This window comes from Corvus moneduloides, chromosome 2, assembly GCF_009650955.1.
Source record: "Corvus moneduloides isolate bCorMon1 chromosome 2, bCorMon1.pri, whole genome shotgun sequence".
Classification (NCBI taxonomy): Eukaryota; Metazoa; Chordata; class Aves; order Passeriformes; family Corvidae; genus Corvus; species Corvus moneduloides.
Genome location: NC_045477.1, coordinates 50375714 through 50392167, shown reverse-complemented (window position 1 = coordinate 50392167; position 16454 = coordinate 50375714). Strand labels below are relative to the sequence as shown.

At 41.5% G+C, this 16454-nt stretch overlaps 1 protein-coding gene across 9 annotated transcripts in view; it reads left to right on the top strand.

Annotated features, from left to right (window-relative positions):
- STARD13 (StAR related lipid transfer domain containing 13) overlaps positions 1–16454 on the top strand; it is a 322774-nt gene that overhangs the window by 270615 nt on the left and 35705 nt on the right. For all 9 annotated transcript variants that reach the window (XM_032099570.1, XM_032099572.1, XM_032099571.1 and 6 more), the window contains one exon: positions 14936–15007. In XM_032099570.1, coding sequence (XP_031955461.1) covers positions 14936–15007 — 72 coding nt within the window. The remainder of the gene's footprint in view (positions 1–14935; positions 15008–16454) is intronic.

Here is a 16454-nt window from a genome sequence, read left to right as displayed (position 1 = left end):
CCCGGGGCAGCCCTGGAATCCTGTACTTCATGGAGCACAACTGGAGATGGGGAAGGGCTGATCCCAGAGGCAGCATAGCATCTGGCAGGAGCTTCCCTCTGGAGCAAGTCTGAGTGGCTCTGTGCCCCTGGGGACAGCTCCCACCTTGCACTGGAGGTGACATCCAAGGGAGGGAGGTGTCGTCACACACTCCTTCTGGGCAAGGGCAGCTGTTATTGTTCAGAGACTTCTCAACGACCAAATGGAAATTTGGTCAAAACAAATTGAACCCCAGGCCCCAAGATTTTGAATAGCAGTCATCTCTCATCTCTTCTTTAAACAGGGTATTTTAATTCTTTGCAGAATTACAGTGTGAAGCATGCTGCCTTCCATCTCCTTAATCCCCTGTAAATTTACTTCCAACAGCTACTGCCAAAATACAGTATGGCACTCGCACAGCACATGCTTCTTCAGTGATGAGCACAAAGCAACTTCTGTTCAGAGGGAATATGTTGCAAGCCCGTAAGTGACACATTGTGAGTGTTGAAGATTATGAAACATACTCTGAAACTGAGCAAGCCATAAACACTTCATTTTTCAGAAATAGTCACATTGCTTCTGTCATTCTGCTTGGCAAGTGTGTGTGTGCAGGCTTGGTGCATCCACGTAGCACACGTTGAACAGGCACCAAGTGTTAAAGCCGTGGTGTGCCAGCCGTGCTGTGGAGTTCAGAGGAAATATTTCAAGTATGCACTTCAATGGTCTTCTCAGTTTTTATAAAAACCCATGATCTTTATTGGTTTATTTTTAATTCGCTAGCCTCTCTCTTGGACTAAACTGACCTTAAATTATAGCATGGACTTACATTCATTGATCTCCTGGTGAATGCTCTCTAATTGGTCCAGAATCAGGTCACGGCTTAAGGCAAATTCTAACTCTAACTGGGTAATATCTGCTGGAAAGGCAAGTGTTTTGTGTCTGTCTGTGGGCAGATGATACTGTGAAGTAAGTGAATTTAGAGATCAGCCAATGGCTGGACTAAATCTTCTGTAGCACTAAAAAAAAACATCTCCAGTTTAAGAGGCCACCTGTTTGTTAAAGTGGTAAAAGAAGACCAGCTCATGCAAGCTAACTATGTGGCCCTCATGGATTTGGAGCATATTTTAAGCATAGTACACACTTCAGCATATGTAGTCTCACAGTTTTGCTTCCTAAGGAGGGAAGAATAATATTTCCATTTATAAGCTGAAGTGTAAGTGTTAGGTGATGTGTCTCATTTCCCACCGAAAGTCTAGCTGGGCAAGGGATTAGTCATTTACTTTCCAAATATCTAGCTGCTAGCACTGTCTAGAGACCAAACCATCTTTGCCCACAGTCAGGCCAGTAATGATTCAGATGAGTGGGAATGTGCTCTCCAGCAGTCAGAGCAAAGGGACTGCATCCATGAGATGGCAACTAAAACTGTCCAAGTGACTTCCCATCAACTGTGGGAAGATTAAGAAATAGTTGAAATTCATCCAGCAAGTTAAAAAGTGACAGGGTCTGTATTTCACTGACATTTGCAGAGCCAACCCTCCTGTATTCTCTCCTGTTATCCAGCAAGAGACATTGACATGCAAATGGGAGGCTTGCGCTCCTTTGGTAGCTTTGGTGGCTCCTGACAGGTACCCCACAGATCCACTCTGGCATCTGCAGGGAGCAAGCACTGGTAGGTCTCCAGCCTTCCTGTTGTCTTCTTTCAGGTTAATATTTGGCACATAGCTGAAGGCCAGAGTCTGGCTTTATAGAGTGATAACTGCAAACATATAACTTATCTGAACTCTTTCATGCTATTTGATAAAAGAACAATTTATGTCTTTCCTGCCTGTAGCTAAAAATAACAGGAAAAAAGTGTAGAGCGTTGTTAGTCCTGGGTGGTGTGCTAATTAGTTCTTTGCTAACTCTGCTTCATTGCTGGCAATGATTATTGTCAAGTAATGACAGGGTTCCTATGAATCTGGCTCCCATTTGCTCTGCAGTGTAACAGGGGTAAGGAAATGAGAAGTGTCAGTACTATGGATACCCAGTGTTACTTCTGCCATAGCAGAATTTTGTGTTACAGGACATGGTTATTTTGTAGAATGGCTTTAATAGATGGAAACAGACCTAGGTGAGCTGCAGAATGGAAAATCAGTATTTTCACTACATTAAATGTCTGTTCTCTACTTGGAGGAGCACATAAAACCCCCATATCCTCCTATTTAAAAATGTATGGAAAGGAAACTAGAGGCATCGGCCAAAAGGCTAAAAATAGTAACTATACCAACATAGCCAAGTTGTCTGTTCCTTCTTCCCTCCAGAATGAATGAATAAATGTTTATGTACAGCTATCATGTAAGAATTGCTTTAGCCTGTTTTCTATGTGTTGCTCTGTAGCCATATGGACTGCAGCTTTCATTGTAAAGGGGGGTGAACAAAAAAAATCTAATGATTTGTGGGAAGAAAAATCATGGAAGTTTGTTAGTTCACAGATCCAAAGTGAGTTCATTGGTAAAAGTATTGGCTCTGTATCATCCCTTTGGATTTTAAAAAAACATTTAGATGTGTAGGTACTGGATTGCACAAAAAATGTCTGCAGCCACCTGTTAGTACAAGACTGGATTGGATAAATCATAATCCAATGTGCTTGAGGAGGTAAATGAGAGTTAAATACTTGGAACATCTTTGAAAATCTGCACCCTACCAGTTTGGAAATTAAAATACCCTTAAAATTCTGGCCTTGGATATTGAAAGTTATCTGTACCTATTCAGTAAAATTAAATAAAATTTCCATCACATGATGGCTGACGGAAACTGAACAGCTGTCTGAGCAGTAGCTCCACTGCTCTGTAAAAAAGAGCCTTAATTTGACTTTCCCACATTAATACTGTTTATGTGTTGCAGAGAAGTGTTTGAAAGGCACTTTCATAAAAATGGGTGCTTTTGTGAAAACAGAGTGAGGAAAGATGTTCTTTTTTTAGTAGGTGAGTAATTGTTTCCTTTAATCTCTTTGTTTTTTCTCATGACTCTACAAAGATCAGCACACAGCCATGTAATTAGTGGCTCTGGACTAGATCATGCTGAAACACACTGGTGTGACTCCACTGTTCTTACAGCACAGCATAATCAAAGCAAAGGGTAAAATTTAGTTCACAATAACATCTTTCCGTAAGCATATGTTATTTCTTTCATCACTGAAATAATTTTAAAAGTTAGTGGAACTATCAAATATTGGAGGTCATCTGGTCCAACCCCTGCTCGTAGCAGAGCCAGCCTATCACGTCACACCTGGCACTGACATAGGATCAATCCAGCTCCAAAAAGGAAGGTAGACCAAGTTCAGAATGTCCAATAAAAGTAAATAATAATCGTTTTACTGATCTTCATTTCTTCATACAGTCATAAAAGACATCCTGGTAGCTTTCCTTAGTGATGTTCTTACAGTACATAGCAGCTGGAAAAAAACATTAAACAGATATGGGTGCTTGATCCTCTGAGAAATAATCATAATAAAACAGTAGCTATCCACAAATAACCTTCATTTTATAAATGATTTTTCACGACAGTCTTGAAGCATGATGGAATGTTAATAATGTTGATACACTTCAATGGCAATGATAGCGATATGGTTGTGAATCAGAAAAAGACATCTGAGTTTGTAGGTACAGCTCTTGCCTGTATTTTCAGGATGATGTCAGCCCTCCTGCTCCTGGGCTGTATGTAGATGACAGCTTCTTACAAACTGTGGGAATAAGTCAAAATATGTTGTTTGGGATTCTTCTTTTTTGGAAGAAATACACAGGACATCTTTCTCCATAGGCCCTTGCATGAAAAGAGGTAATAAGGAAACAGTGGGATCTAAAGACAGATCTGCTTGTACTGTTAATCAGCTGATAACAGTAGATAACACTGATAACACCAGGTGAGAGCTGAGCACTTTGAATTGCATTCATTCTGCACAAGACATGGATTTGTACCTCGGTTTTGAAGATTTGAACTCTGCTATATGTGCCATGTTGCACTACAGATTACTTCTCACACAGAACTGCAAAAGAAAGTGTTTTAATCTTAGTTTATGATAAACAAGAAATGAGAAGTCTTTTTTATTAATACATCAAAGTATTATCTCCAAGGGGAGTTACTTTCATATTAATGTTAGGTGTTTAATATAAATTCACAGCATGAAGACCACCTCAGATGGGTAGAGTTTCTCTGATGTATATCTGATTGCCCATGTGTAATTTGAACATCTACAGAAGATGAAGGGCATAATCAAAGAATAATTAATATGTTGATATGGAATTATATTTTGTTCTACTTATCTGCATAATTCAGAGAGTTTGTGATGACAACATCTATCTTTTGGGGTATTGTTTACATTTTCACTCAAATTATAACATGAAGCATTCTCCTGCATTCCACGGTGCCTTTCATCTGCCAAGCTCCAATTACTGTCTGACCAATTAACTCCAGTACCGCACACATGCAAACCACATTGGGTATTGTGGAAAATCTAAGCAAGGCATTGAAGTCTGAAACTTGACCTCCGGTTTAGGACACTGAGCTTGAAAACCCTGACTTCCAGAGATGTTAAATCTTTGTATTTAATTGGAGGAACGAATACGCATGAAAGTTGAAGCTAATGGTCAGAGCAGCACTACGTCCTCTTGGGAGCCCTCTGAATGTCAGGACACTCCAGAGACCTTGTACATCTTGTATGCTGCTTGAGTTCAGGCTGTCTGGAAATCTCCCCTAGCCTTGCCAGAGATTACATTTTTCAAAACCTTGCAAGGACAGAGGGTAGCTGCAAGCTACATGTAGTGGAGTCCATCTGCTGCATCCAAATTCAAACCATATCTCAAGGGCAGAGTACCAGACAAAACACCTTGGGTAATTTATATGCAGTGAAGAAACATACCTTGTGTACAGATTGAAGAATTTACTGCTCTAGTGATTAAAGTATTAGCAATCTAATAATAGAAGAATTGGTCCAGCTACAAAGACAATAACACTTATAATTCCAAGTATAAAGTTATGGCAAGTTTCCAGTAGTGGCACAGTTGGAATTGATACATATGTATTTCCTACTAGCTGGTCCTGGTGTTATTAATGCCCTTCCTGTGACTTCTGGGTTCAAAAATCAATAGTGCTAGTTTCCCTCAAGATGAAAAGAGGTGTAGAGGACCTTAAAGCAAGTCTTCACTTGAAATTCTCCACTAAGAAAAGTATGATGTTGCTGATGGAGGTATTTTCCTCCTTACTGTTGGGTCAGTTCGGGGTTATTTTTACACACTTCTTGCAATAGTCAGAGAATCACTGAATGGTTGAGGTAGGAAGGCACATCTGGAGGTCATCATGTCCAACCCAATTGCTCGAGCAAGGCCACCTATGGCCAGCTGCCTAGGACTATGTCCAGGTGGCTTTTGAGTATCCTCCGAGGATGAAACCTCTAGCAGCTCCCTGAGGAACATGTACCAGTGCTCAGTCACCCTTACAGGAAAAAAAAAAGTGTTTCATGATGTACTGATAGAGCCTTCTGTGTGTCAGTGTGTGTGCCCATTGCCTGTCACTGGGCACCACTGAGAACATCCTGGCTCTGCCCTCTTAGCACCCTCCCTTCAGATATTTATGCTCACAGATGATATTCCACCGATTCTCTTCCCAGGCTGAACAGTCACAGCTCTCTCAGCCCTTCTTCATCTCTCAGATGCTCCAGGCCCTTAATCATCTTTGTAGCCCTGTGCTGGACTCACTCCCGTAAATCTACATTTTCCTCTTACTGGGGAACCCATAACTGGACCCAGCACACCAGATGTGGCCTCACCAGTGCTCAGAAGAGGGGAAGAATCACCACCCTCAGGCTGCTGTCACCCCTTCTAGTGCAGCCCAGCATGCTGTCTGCCTTCCTTGGCAGAAGAGCACATGGCTCATGTTCATGTTGGTGTCCACCAGGCACCCACGTTGTTTTCTGCAAAGCTGCTTTGTAGTCTTTGGGCTCTTTCACTCTTCAACAATAGTGATTCAGTAGAAGATACATGACAGGAATATATAACAGAAATATATACCATGAATAGATACATATAGCTGCAGTGTCACTGAATACTTATTAATAATGTCTGTAGGTATTGGACTAGCAATAGTACCTTGCAAAAATCGCTTTATAACACATCCAGGGAGCAAGAAGTTTTCTAAATACCAACTGGATTCAACATTTCCATTTTCAATGTGAGCTCAGCAGCTATTCCAGTCTTCAGGCCATTCTTTGGCCTTTCATAATACATGAAAATTTAGATGCTGCCTAGATTTCTTAGCTTGGGAACCCAAAGGCAGAAACTTGTAAAAGAGTCTGAGAGTCTGTTTTCAAAATTTGTCCCATAGTGACTCTAGGAGTCACCAGAAGTTTTGACATAGATCGCAAGGGATGGGATCGTTACCTCTTCTCTACCTATTTGATAATGTTCCTTCCACGCTAAAAATACTATATACCTTATATTAGAGTCCTTAAAGACTCACATTTTCCAGACCATTATCCAGACACGTTTTTCAGTGGCATAGAGTGCTCATGTATCAGAGCTCTGTTAATTCTCAAGTCAGCAGTTCTTGGCTTTTGAGTGACAGGCCAAATAGGTGGGAAGGGCAGCATGGTACGGAAGAATGGATGGGTGGTACTCTGTCCTCCAAGTCTACACGAAGCCAAGACTCATGGGGGCTGTCAGAAAGCAAGAAAAAGAATATAAATCCTAATGAGGAAGGAGGAGGATGTGTGTAAATTCTTAATCACTTTAATCCATTAGCAATACCAGAGTATTTTTCTCAAGACTAAAGGGAGGAGAGCCTGATGTCCTTGTCAGCTCCCTACATATATATATATATAATGCGAATTTTATCTATCTCATAAATTCTGTTAGTGGTTTCAACTGGATAAAGTATTCTCCTTGTTTCTTGTCATAAACTGCTGCAGCATTCTTTTGTGCAGCTGCCTCATTTCATCCTAATGCAGCTGCATTTCACCCAGGAATGAAGTGATCCCTATATATAACTTTCTCTTCAGTTTTTATAACCGTTTAAAGTGCCTCAAGATGAGATGTGGGTAGCAAGCTATTGTTTTATTAGTGCCATCACAAAGTGCTGCATTGTACAAATCAATTGTAAGCTAAGAAGAAAAGTGGCTTCAAAGTGATACTTGAAGATAGAGAGAGATTTTTTTGGATTAGGAGAGATTTAAAATCCTATTTCAGGAATTTGAAAGGAAGATGGCAAAAAATGGGAAGTAAGTGTGGTATGGAGTAAGGTTGTATAAACTGAGTGGGCATTTGGGACAGTGGGTAGCAGAGATGTCAGAGAAATTAGTGACTGAAAGTTAGTTTTAAGTGTTTAAGTGTTTAGTTTTTAAGTTTTAAGACTTCAGAGTGGAAGACATGGAAAGGAAAGGAGAAAAAGAAAACAGCAGTAAATAGGAATTATGATGATGATAAGAAGCAACCAAAAATCTCAAGAGTACACTCAAAGGAAGGCCTGAATCTCTTGTTTATATCACATAACTGGGCCATATAACATCGATGGAATTTTCAGCGTCGGTTGGTTCTGCTGAGCATCTTTGCAGTATTATTAATGTTATGTCTGAAACTTTCAAATGTTTAAACCACTTGGTGTCCAAATCTCATTGCATTCTTACGTTTAGATGCCTGATTGTGCTGTACACCCTGTTACCAGAAGGAGTTCCTTGGAAGTCTACATAATGCAAGAATTCCCCAGGGAGTTGATTTTATGCTAGACTTTTAGGAACAGTAATGGCTGCCTGGGAGGGTAGCTAAATGGTCTGAAGTGGGAGTCCCACAGATAGTTCTTACTCCTAAGGTCTTTATTGTGTCCGTGCATCCCTGCTGTCTTGGTGCGCTGGCTGCTTCAGTGGCCCCTGCGAGTCAGCTTACAGAGTGGAGTGTAGCACATTGCACAAAGGTCTCGCCTGCACTGCAAACTGTGATTGCCCTGTTGCTGTTTGCACAGCCACCTTCTTGTTATTTGCATGAGGAAACTCATTGTGTTGTACAGCTAGCTCTGATATCTAGATGTAAAAAATATTAATGTTCCCAGACCTGTGCTTGATGAACCCGCTATAAATCTCAGCTCTACCAGTTTTACCAGTATCCCATTAATTTGGGGAAGGAATTCAGCATAATCCTTTCACCCAAAGGGGACTTAACTTCCTAACTTCTTGCTGGAATAGCACACCTATTTTCTTGGGAAATGTAGCCTTGCTGAAGATAAAAGGCTGACGAGAAGTCTCCCAGCTGGGGTGTGCAGAATTTGGTTGTGGTAGAGAACAAAACAATTGTTGTAGTCATTGAAATAAACATTTTTTACAGTCCCAGACTATGTCTGAGTAAGAGAAATGTCAGTAGCTCAGAAGGAAAAGTTGTATAAGGGATCATCTAACCAGGAAAAAGCATTTTCATAGCAGTGGCTTTAGTTTGGTTTCATTTGTTCCATTCGGGAGAATTCTTTTCCAAATCTGTAGTGGTAGCAGCTAGTAGTCAGATAAGGTTCCAGCTCCAACCCCTCTCCTGATACCAGTGTCCTTTGGCGATTAATTTTATAGATTGTGTTTGAAAAAATCTTCTACCAGTTCAGATTGTCCTCCTTCTTCTTTATTCCTCCTTTTTCACTAATCTCCCTGTTCTTGTGCTGGGTGTAGAGTGAATAGTAGTTCCCAATTTCCTATTTTGTGTTACGCCAGATTTTATACCCTTTTGGCATAACCCTTCCTTTATTCATCTGCTCTCCAAGGTAAACAGTCACACTCTTTTAATCTCTCAGCATACAAAAATTATTTTTTTGTCATGTCCATAAACGATCAGGCTTCTCACTTTCACCCTCTCTAAGAAGTCAGAGCATGAATGGACATCATCTGACTGTTATTCACCAAGCATGAAGAATTACACATAAAGAAACTACTCATGAGTTTGAAAGATCTTTCTCTATTGACATTTAAATTCTATTCAGCCACAGTAGTTTAAAAGGTCCATATTTTATTGTAATATTATTAGTACCACAATATTCCACAAAAGGTTAAGGACTATTAAAATAACACTTTGACTGTTTTATTTGTCCCTTCCTTGCAAAACATAACCTTGTCTCTAATAGTAATTATATGGCATGATATAAAACAATTCCAATGAAAATCCACTCTTGAAAACCTTATTATCGGGATTTATTGATGAATATGCACCATAGTGCAGTAAAACATATAAATTCATTGTATGCTTATGGTTTATTTTATTTATTATATATTTGTACTATAAATGGTAATTTTATGGCTGCATGGTACAACTGCTGTTGCCTTATTATTGGAATTATTCTGGAAAAGTCCTACAGAGTGGAAGGGAATGGGGTAAACCATTAGACCTCTACCTAAAAGCATGAAAGGTTACTGAAAATTGTATCTGTCTTTATTAAATTGCATGGGGCTTTTTCCTTGGGGAATATGACAAGTTTTTAATTTTTCCATGCTCTGCACCAACTGCTTGCACTAGTGAAGTGAGATGATAATACAGTAATTAAGGTATTAACCTGCTCCTTGCAAACTGTAGATCATGGAATCATAAATCATAGAATGGCTTTGGTTGAAGGGACCTTAAATATCATCTAGTTACAGCCCCCCCTGCAGTGGGCAGGGACACCTTTCAGTAGACCAGGTCGCTCACATGTGCGCGCTTGTTTTGCTGTGAATTTCCTGTGTGACTTGAAAACTCATCTTTTCTCATATTTAAAAATATATTCCTGTTCTTTCCAGTTTAGCACCTTTACACCCTCCTGTAATCTAATTTCTTAGCTCTGAAGAAGCTTTGCAAATGCCACTGAGTGGAAACCTATCAGCCTTTAGTGTTACATCATAGCTGAGGGATGGTAGAGTGATGCATTTAAGTATCAGAAATTTGGAGTTTAGATTGCCCAGACCAGATTTCAAAGAGTGATAGTAACTGAGGAGTGGCATAGCCCTATTTTAATGGCCAGATATGTGTCAGGCATTTAATTCCCACCAAACATTCCTCTAACCTGCTTATGTACTTCTGAAGTGCTTTAAATCCCCATCTGTAAAATAAGGAGTTACATAGATAAGTATCCTAAAGAGTGTGAGATATAGGGCCAGGAAAGTAATGGCAGCCATGGCAGTATCTCAGACTAGGCTGCAAGAAGAAGCTGAAATATGCTAGAGCTGTTCTCCTACAGCTTCAGCCTGAACTGAACTTTCCTAAGGATCCCATCTTCCCTCATGAGCGCTCTTCTGGGAAGACATCAGGGCAGTGACATTGCCTGTTGATGACTTGACAGGTTTATGGGACACAAGGGATGCCTCAGGACCTGTGAGACAAGGCTGTCTCAGTGTCTACAGCTGCCTTGAGCATGCCTCAGGTCTGACACCATCAGTATTTCCTCCCCAGGAGTGTTCTCTGGTTTACCTTTCACAGAGGTCGTCAGCAATTCCTGAGAGTAAAAGGTGTTTTACAACCCTGGGTTCAGCTGAGCCTCCAAACTGACCCCAGAATACCAGGTAGATTTTGTTCTGGAAGATGCAGCACAAACTCATCCCTTGAAGGAAGGAATTAGACAAGGACCAGAAGTTGATATAACCTTTGGTTAGTAACACCAGACTAACCACCTGCTCACTGATGTGGCTCCACAGTAAAATGCACTCACTCCTTTCCAATTAACTGATTAATCATTTTCTCTAACACTCCCAGATATTTTATCTGAATCTAGTAAATTAGATTTAAGTGGTGAGCAATACAGGGGGAATACTAAAGTGAGCATTAATAGTGATTTGTTAGAGAGATGAATAATAAAGGTTATCACATAAAGTTGACATAAACACAATAATAGATGGGGTAATTATGTACCTTATTTATTCTAGTTGCTAAATCTTTCACTGCATTATGCAAAGGGACATCTGAATTTTAAATAAAAATGTAGTTAAAAAAAAAAAAAGGGAGAAATACCAAAACAGAAGATAGAAGAGACAGGGACAATGGCCGAAAGGCAGAAATAAGATGAAATACTGATATCTAGACAGGAAAAGGGAAAGGACTATAGTAACTAGGTCTTAGCATTGATATTTGTAGATGGTGATAAGATTCCAAGCTAAAAAATTATTTACTGACATGATTTTCTCTTGACAGAGCACCTTTCTCCAAACAACTTTTTAGACAGTTCTCCTGTGCTCCTTCACCTGAGGAAGGACTGTTCTAGTGGTCTGACTTTCTTGGGCTTGTTAAAATGCAGCTAATGTAGATTACACAGGACCCTTAGAGGATCTGAGTCAGTTTGCTAATCCAACCACAGACCATTCCCAGTTTTGAGGGGATTAGTTTTCGACCAGCTTAGGGGGCTGAGCTGGGTGTCTGAAGGGTTAGCTGGTGTGGCACAAAGGGAGGCAGGAGAAGCAGCCAGCTGGCGTTGGGCAGGCAGGGCAAGGCTGTCCCCTTCGGAGGCAGCTGGCTGCTAGACTGTTTTTCTAGTGTTGGGAAGAAACAAAGCAGTTTGTGAAGAACCAGAGAAAGTATTGGAAGGGCAGGAGAGATGGCAAACAACTGTCTCCATTTCAGCCCCAGAGCAGCCAGAGCCACCCACGTGGTTTGTGGGAGACAAGCTCAAACCTGTTTAATACTGGAGATGGACTCAAACCCAAGTCCCAGCTGTGCTCTGATTATCTGTCACATCTCCTGAGTGAACCTCTCTCCTCATTTTGCTCTAAATTATAACTCACTACTAGTAGAAAAATTAAATGGAAAAGAGAGCTTTGTTTTCTTCCAAGCTTCAACTAGAAACTGAAAAAAACTCCTTAGAAGTCAAGTCCTGTGAGACATACTGATTGTTGTCAATATTTGGGGCTGAATTATTATCTAGCCTTAATAATTAATGATTGTTGTTAACTGTTGCCCAAGCAAGTGGAAAGCATTAGGCAAAATATCCCTAATTTTTTTTTCCAGCAGCAGAACAGAACAGTAGTACGTAAGGATAAACCCAGCAGAAGGTGTGCTGGGGCAAGCAGCCTTTTGGTCCTGCCAAGGGAGATGCTGCTTGTGGGTCAGTGGTGGCTCACATGCTTCTGGTAGGAGCTGGAGGAACTGTGCCTCCTGCCAGCCTTGAGCATGTCCTCTCTGAAATCACTCTTCTCAGCATGGCAGCCCTTCTCTGTGCTGTTGACAAACTGCCTTGGTGCCACCTGTGAGCACATGTGGTTTTCCAGATCCTTCAGTGTTACATCAAGACAGTGCATCTGCTGCAGGCAGGATCAAACCCCTGTGTTAGCCTTGACATGGGAGCAGAACTGGGACAACACTGCCAAAAATATTTCTACAGCCCTTCATTGACACCTTCACTAGGGTCTTTTTGGTGCTGTACATCTCTTCCCAAAGAAGTCTTCACTGATGTTTCACGAGCAAGTAAGAAAAAGCAAATATTAGGATATGGGCACAGAAAGAGAAGGTTAAACTTAGCATCTCAAATTGTTTTTCAAACATTGCAGTATCCAGTAATAAAAGCATCTATATTGCATTCTGAACTATAACTTGGATTACATGCCCAGGGCAATATAGTAGAAATCACCTTTGATGTGTGCTGAGGAGTGAATCCTTTGTTGTGCCTTTTCACCTAAACTGTAGGAGGGACCAAGAGGGAAATGCCTGGAACAGGTGCCCTTAGCCAGTGGGAAAACACTTGTATGAGCAAAGCCTGTTTTGGGCTGTGCCAGCAGCATGTTGCACTTCTCTCCTCCTGCTGTCCTCTGAATAAGACCAAAAAGAGAGATATGGGAGGGAACTGGGCACTGATCTGTGTCTTGAGACCCGGTATCCTGGAAGCTTAGCAAATCTTACTTAAGGCCAAGGTAGTCATTGAGAAAATGAGAATACTCCACGGAGATGCCTTCATGGAGGAGATAGAGTTCAAGTTTTGAGGGCAGAAATTAATCAGTCAATGATATTTGACTGAATAAAGTGTGTTGCAAACAACGTCACCAAAAAAAAAATAAAAATAAACAAAAAACCAAACACCCCACAGACCAAAAACACCACAAAAAAAACTAAAAACAAAACCCTAGAAAAGAGTGAGATCTACTTTCTTTTTTATTCCCCATAATTACTCACCCATTGCAACCTGAGATTTTTTAGATCTTGTTTGGGCTGCAGGAATATTTCTCAGCAAGCTCCTCTGAGCAGCCAACTGCAAAAAAACATTGAAATATGATAAGCATGTAAGAGCATTAAATGGTAGCATTCTCCATCACCCACAGACTCTGTCAGTTGTGTTTCCAGGCCAGATGAAGCTAGAATGTACGTACAGCTGTTCTGAGTTGTAAAATACGTTTTGAAACAGGATTGATTCATGAGATTGAATTAAGCAAAAGAAAAAAAGTGTAAAGACTTGTCTTTTTTCCAAGCATTCAATAGAAATAGTCTAACTGGAATATAATAGAGATGTGCTTTCAGCACACAGATGTGCAGTAGCGAGAGTCACGTTTTATGTAAGCTGCTTAGTCTTTTGTGCAGTGTCAAGAACTAAATGTACTTTCATACTCCATTTTTTGGCCTTGACATGGGCTAATGTCAAAGCAAATGAAGACCTGGTGGTAAATCCTTTTCAGCACTGCTAATGAGTGTGACCATTGTGGAGCTGTTCCTGGCTGTCTAATCATCTTTGGGAAATCAAGCTTTTGATACATAGACCTTGTATTCTGAATTTTGATTTCTGCTACAAACTTTTCTGGTCTGATTCATTATTTAGGGGATCAGGAAGGTATGCGGGTCACATCCTGCAGAATATACTCAAAGCAGATTTTATGGTGAGCTTCAGTGGGTAAAGTCATTAAGGGTATGATGAGTGTTCTGAACAGAATTACATGGGCAAAAGTTCACGCCAGCATCTCTTACCTATAAAAATGCACTTCAGTAGAAAACTGATTTACAACTGGAATTTTTTCACATGCAAGGCAGAATATGCAGAAGAGCAACTGAGCCTGATCATCTTCTTCCAGTTCCACTGCTTGCATTATAGTTAGGGTTTTGTATTATGGCTGTCTAGATTTTACAACCACAAATGTGCCAAAACCCTTGACTGGTTCACTCAGGTTGATTAATAAGCATCATAAAATGTCTACTTTCTTCAACACCTGCACACTCTGTTTCTTTGTGTTTTGCAAATGTAAGAGGTACAGATGTGTGCTTTGACTTTGATCCTGTAAACCGGAACTGTTCAAGTGGTAGATCCTGCTGTAGGTTTGGACAGCAAAGCAGTTTCCCAGGTTTCCCCTGAAACCCACAATTGTGTGGATGAGCCTCTGTTTTCAGTTGTTCCTCCAGCTGGTCCAGGAGCAGCTGCACATGCAGGCAGTGCAGGAGCTGGGCAGAGCTGGACCCAGCATACTGCTTTCCAGAAAATGAACCCATGGAGCTCAATAAAAATAGAGATGCCCCTGCAATTGTCCCATCAGTATCATGACACCTGCACTAGGGTTTTCCTGGCAGAACTTTGCATGGATTTCACGTGGGATTCTCCTCGACGTGAAATGTCAGAACAGAGAAGGCAGTGTCTGCTCTCTGTCACCCCATTTTCACCCTGCTCCATCTTTACAAAACTTACCTTTGCGGGAGGGTATATCACAGAATCACAAACCTGGCTGAGCAGCTTCTGCTGCAAGGAGATGGTTAACACTTCATCCCAGCCACCAAGTGGCTTTGTGCACTCCAGGGACCTGTGGAGACAGACAGATTTCTTTAAGAGATTCTCTTCTGATGCTATAAAATGTGATTCAGAGTGATGGCAGTACTTTAAGCAGCAAATAGACACTACCAAATTTCTTTGTTATTTCTTTGTAATTAAAAGAACTTCTAATTCAAAATAACAAAGTGTGAACTTTTTTCTCTTTTCTCTTTTTGCTCAGAAATCGAAGCAAAGGAAGCATGTGACTGGTTACGTGCAGCTGGATTTCCCCAATATGCTCAGTTCTATGAGGGTAAGTAGGTCTTTCTCCTCTTTGTGCAGTTCTGAAAGTGCACTGGGCCCTTGCCAGGAGACCTTGCAGTTGGCCAGCTCCACATTTGACTGAGTTATGGCCATGGCTGGATGCTTCACAAAGCCTCAGCTGCTGGAGTCATACCAGTGCATAAAGAAAAGTAAGATTCTTACCCTCATAGCCTTGGGAAGTTAAAAAAAAAAAAAAAAAGGGACATAGTTTGTGTAAACCTCAATGGTTAACAAAAACACAAAAACAACTACAAAATATCCAAAAACATGAGTCTAATTTTTAGAAACTTTTTGTTTAAATTTTAGAAACCGTGTCTGAAATAAGATTAGAACACTAGAAGTTATTGAAAATTTCAGTCACGCCAAAAGTAAGATTGAAAACTCTGCAGTTACCAAAAGTGAATAATCTGAGTTGCACTTCACATTTGCAAAGTAAGAAAAGCTGATATTTCAGTGCTAACTCAATGCAAATGGTGGTGTCCCCTTTCCTGGGTGTAAAGTTCGTGCCCAGAGAAGCAGTGTGCCTGAGACAGGGCAAGTGGTTGTACTGCTGCTGTGTTCAGGAGTAGTTTGGGGACTGGAGCTGGGTTTTTCCTGCTCTCCCCAGCTCAATGCTGAGGGAGACTGCGGCTAAGCCTCGTTCTTCCCGAACTGCATGGTCTCCCTGCCGGAGACACGGAGCCAGCTCAGGCCCGCTCAGGCTTATTAGCCAAAAGGCAGCTCTGCCAAGCACCTCTGGATACCTTCCAGGGTCAGCATGAGGCTGGAGGCAGCACAGATCCACGCATGGAATGGGGGCCAAGGAGCCTCATGGGTCAGAGCCAAGTCTGCAGGGAGTCAGCCCGGACACCATCCCTCCCCTCGTGTGGGGCTGAGGATGGCAGGGAGCAGGATGCTGAGGACACCCCCATGGCCAGCTGAGGTCCACCAGGACTCAGGTCCTGGGTCCTGTTGGGCTGCTCGGGTTCCTGGGGACAGGAGCACCATTCAGAGATGCTCAGGTGGCTCCACAGGAGGCAGGCAGACTCTATTAAATCCAGCAAGGAACTAAGACTAATAAGCCTGCCAAACCAAAACTGACACAAATGTGTATCTACCACAGTCCTTGGGTAGCCAGTAGTACTTCTCTGTCTGCCTTGTATTCGGAGTATCAGATACTGACTCCCAGAGAAAGGAGCATCTGCTGCCTGCTTAACTCTAAGGGATGTTCTCTCCAAAAAAAAAACCTGTGCTGGACTCCAGCAGTTCCCGTGCAGTCAATATGTGCTCTAGACAGTCTGTGTCTCTGAAAACAAGGTGCTTTTCACAGGCATCTATTATGTCAGTGTTCAGCAGTAGTGTCTGAAAATGCTGGCTGAAGTTCCTGCATCCAGCATCCTGCTGAGGTACCTAAGCATGGCAGAGCAGTCTGGAGAGCAGCCACAGCTCTGGAACCT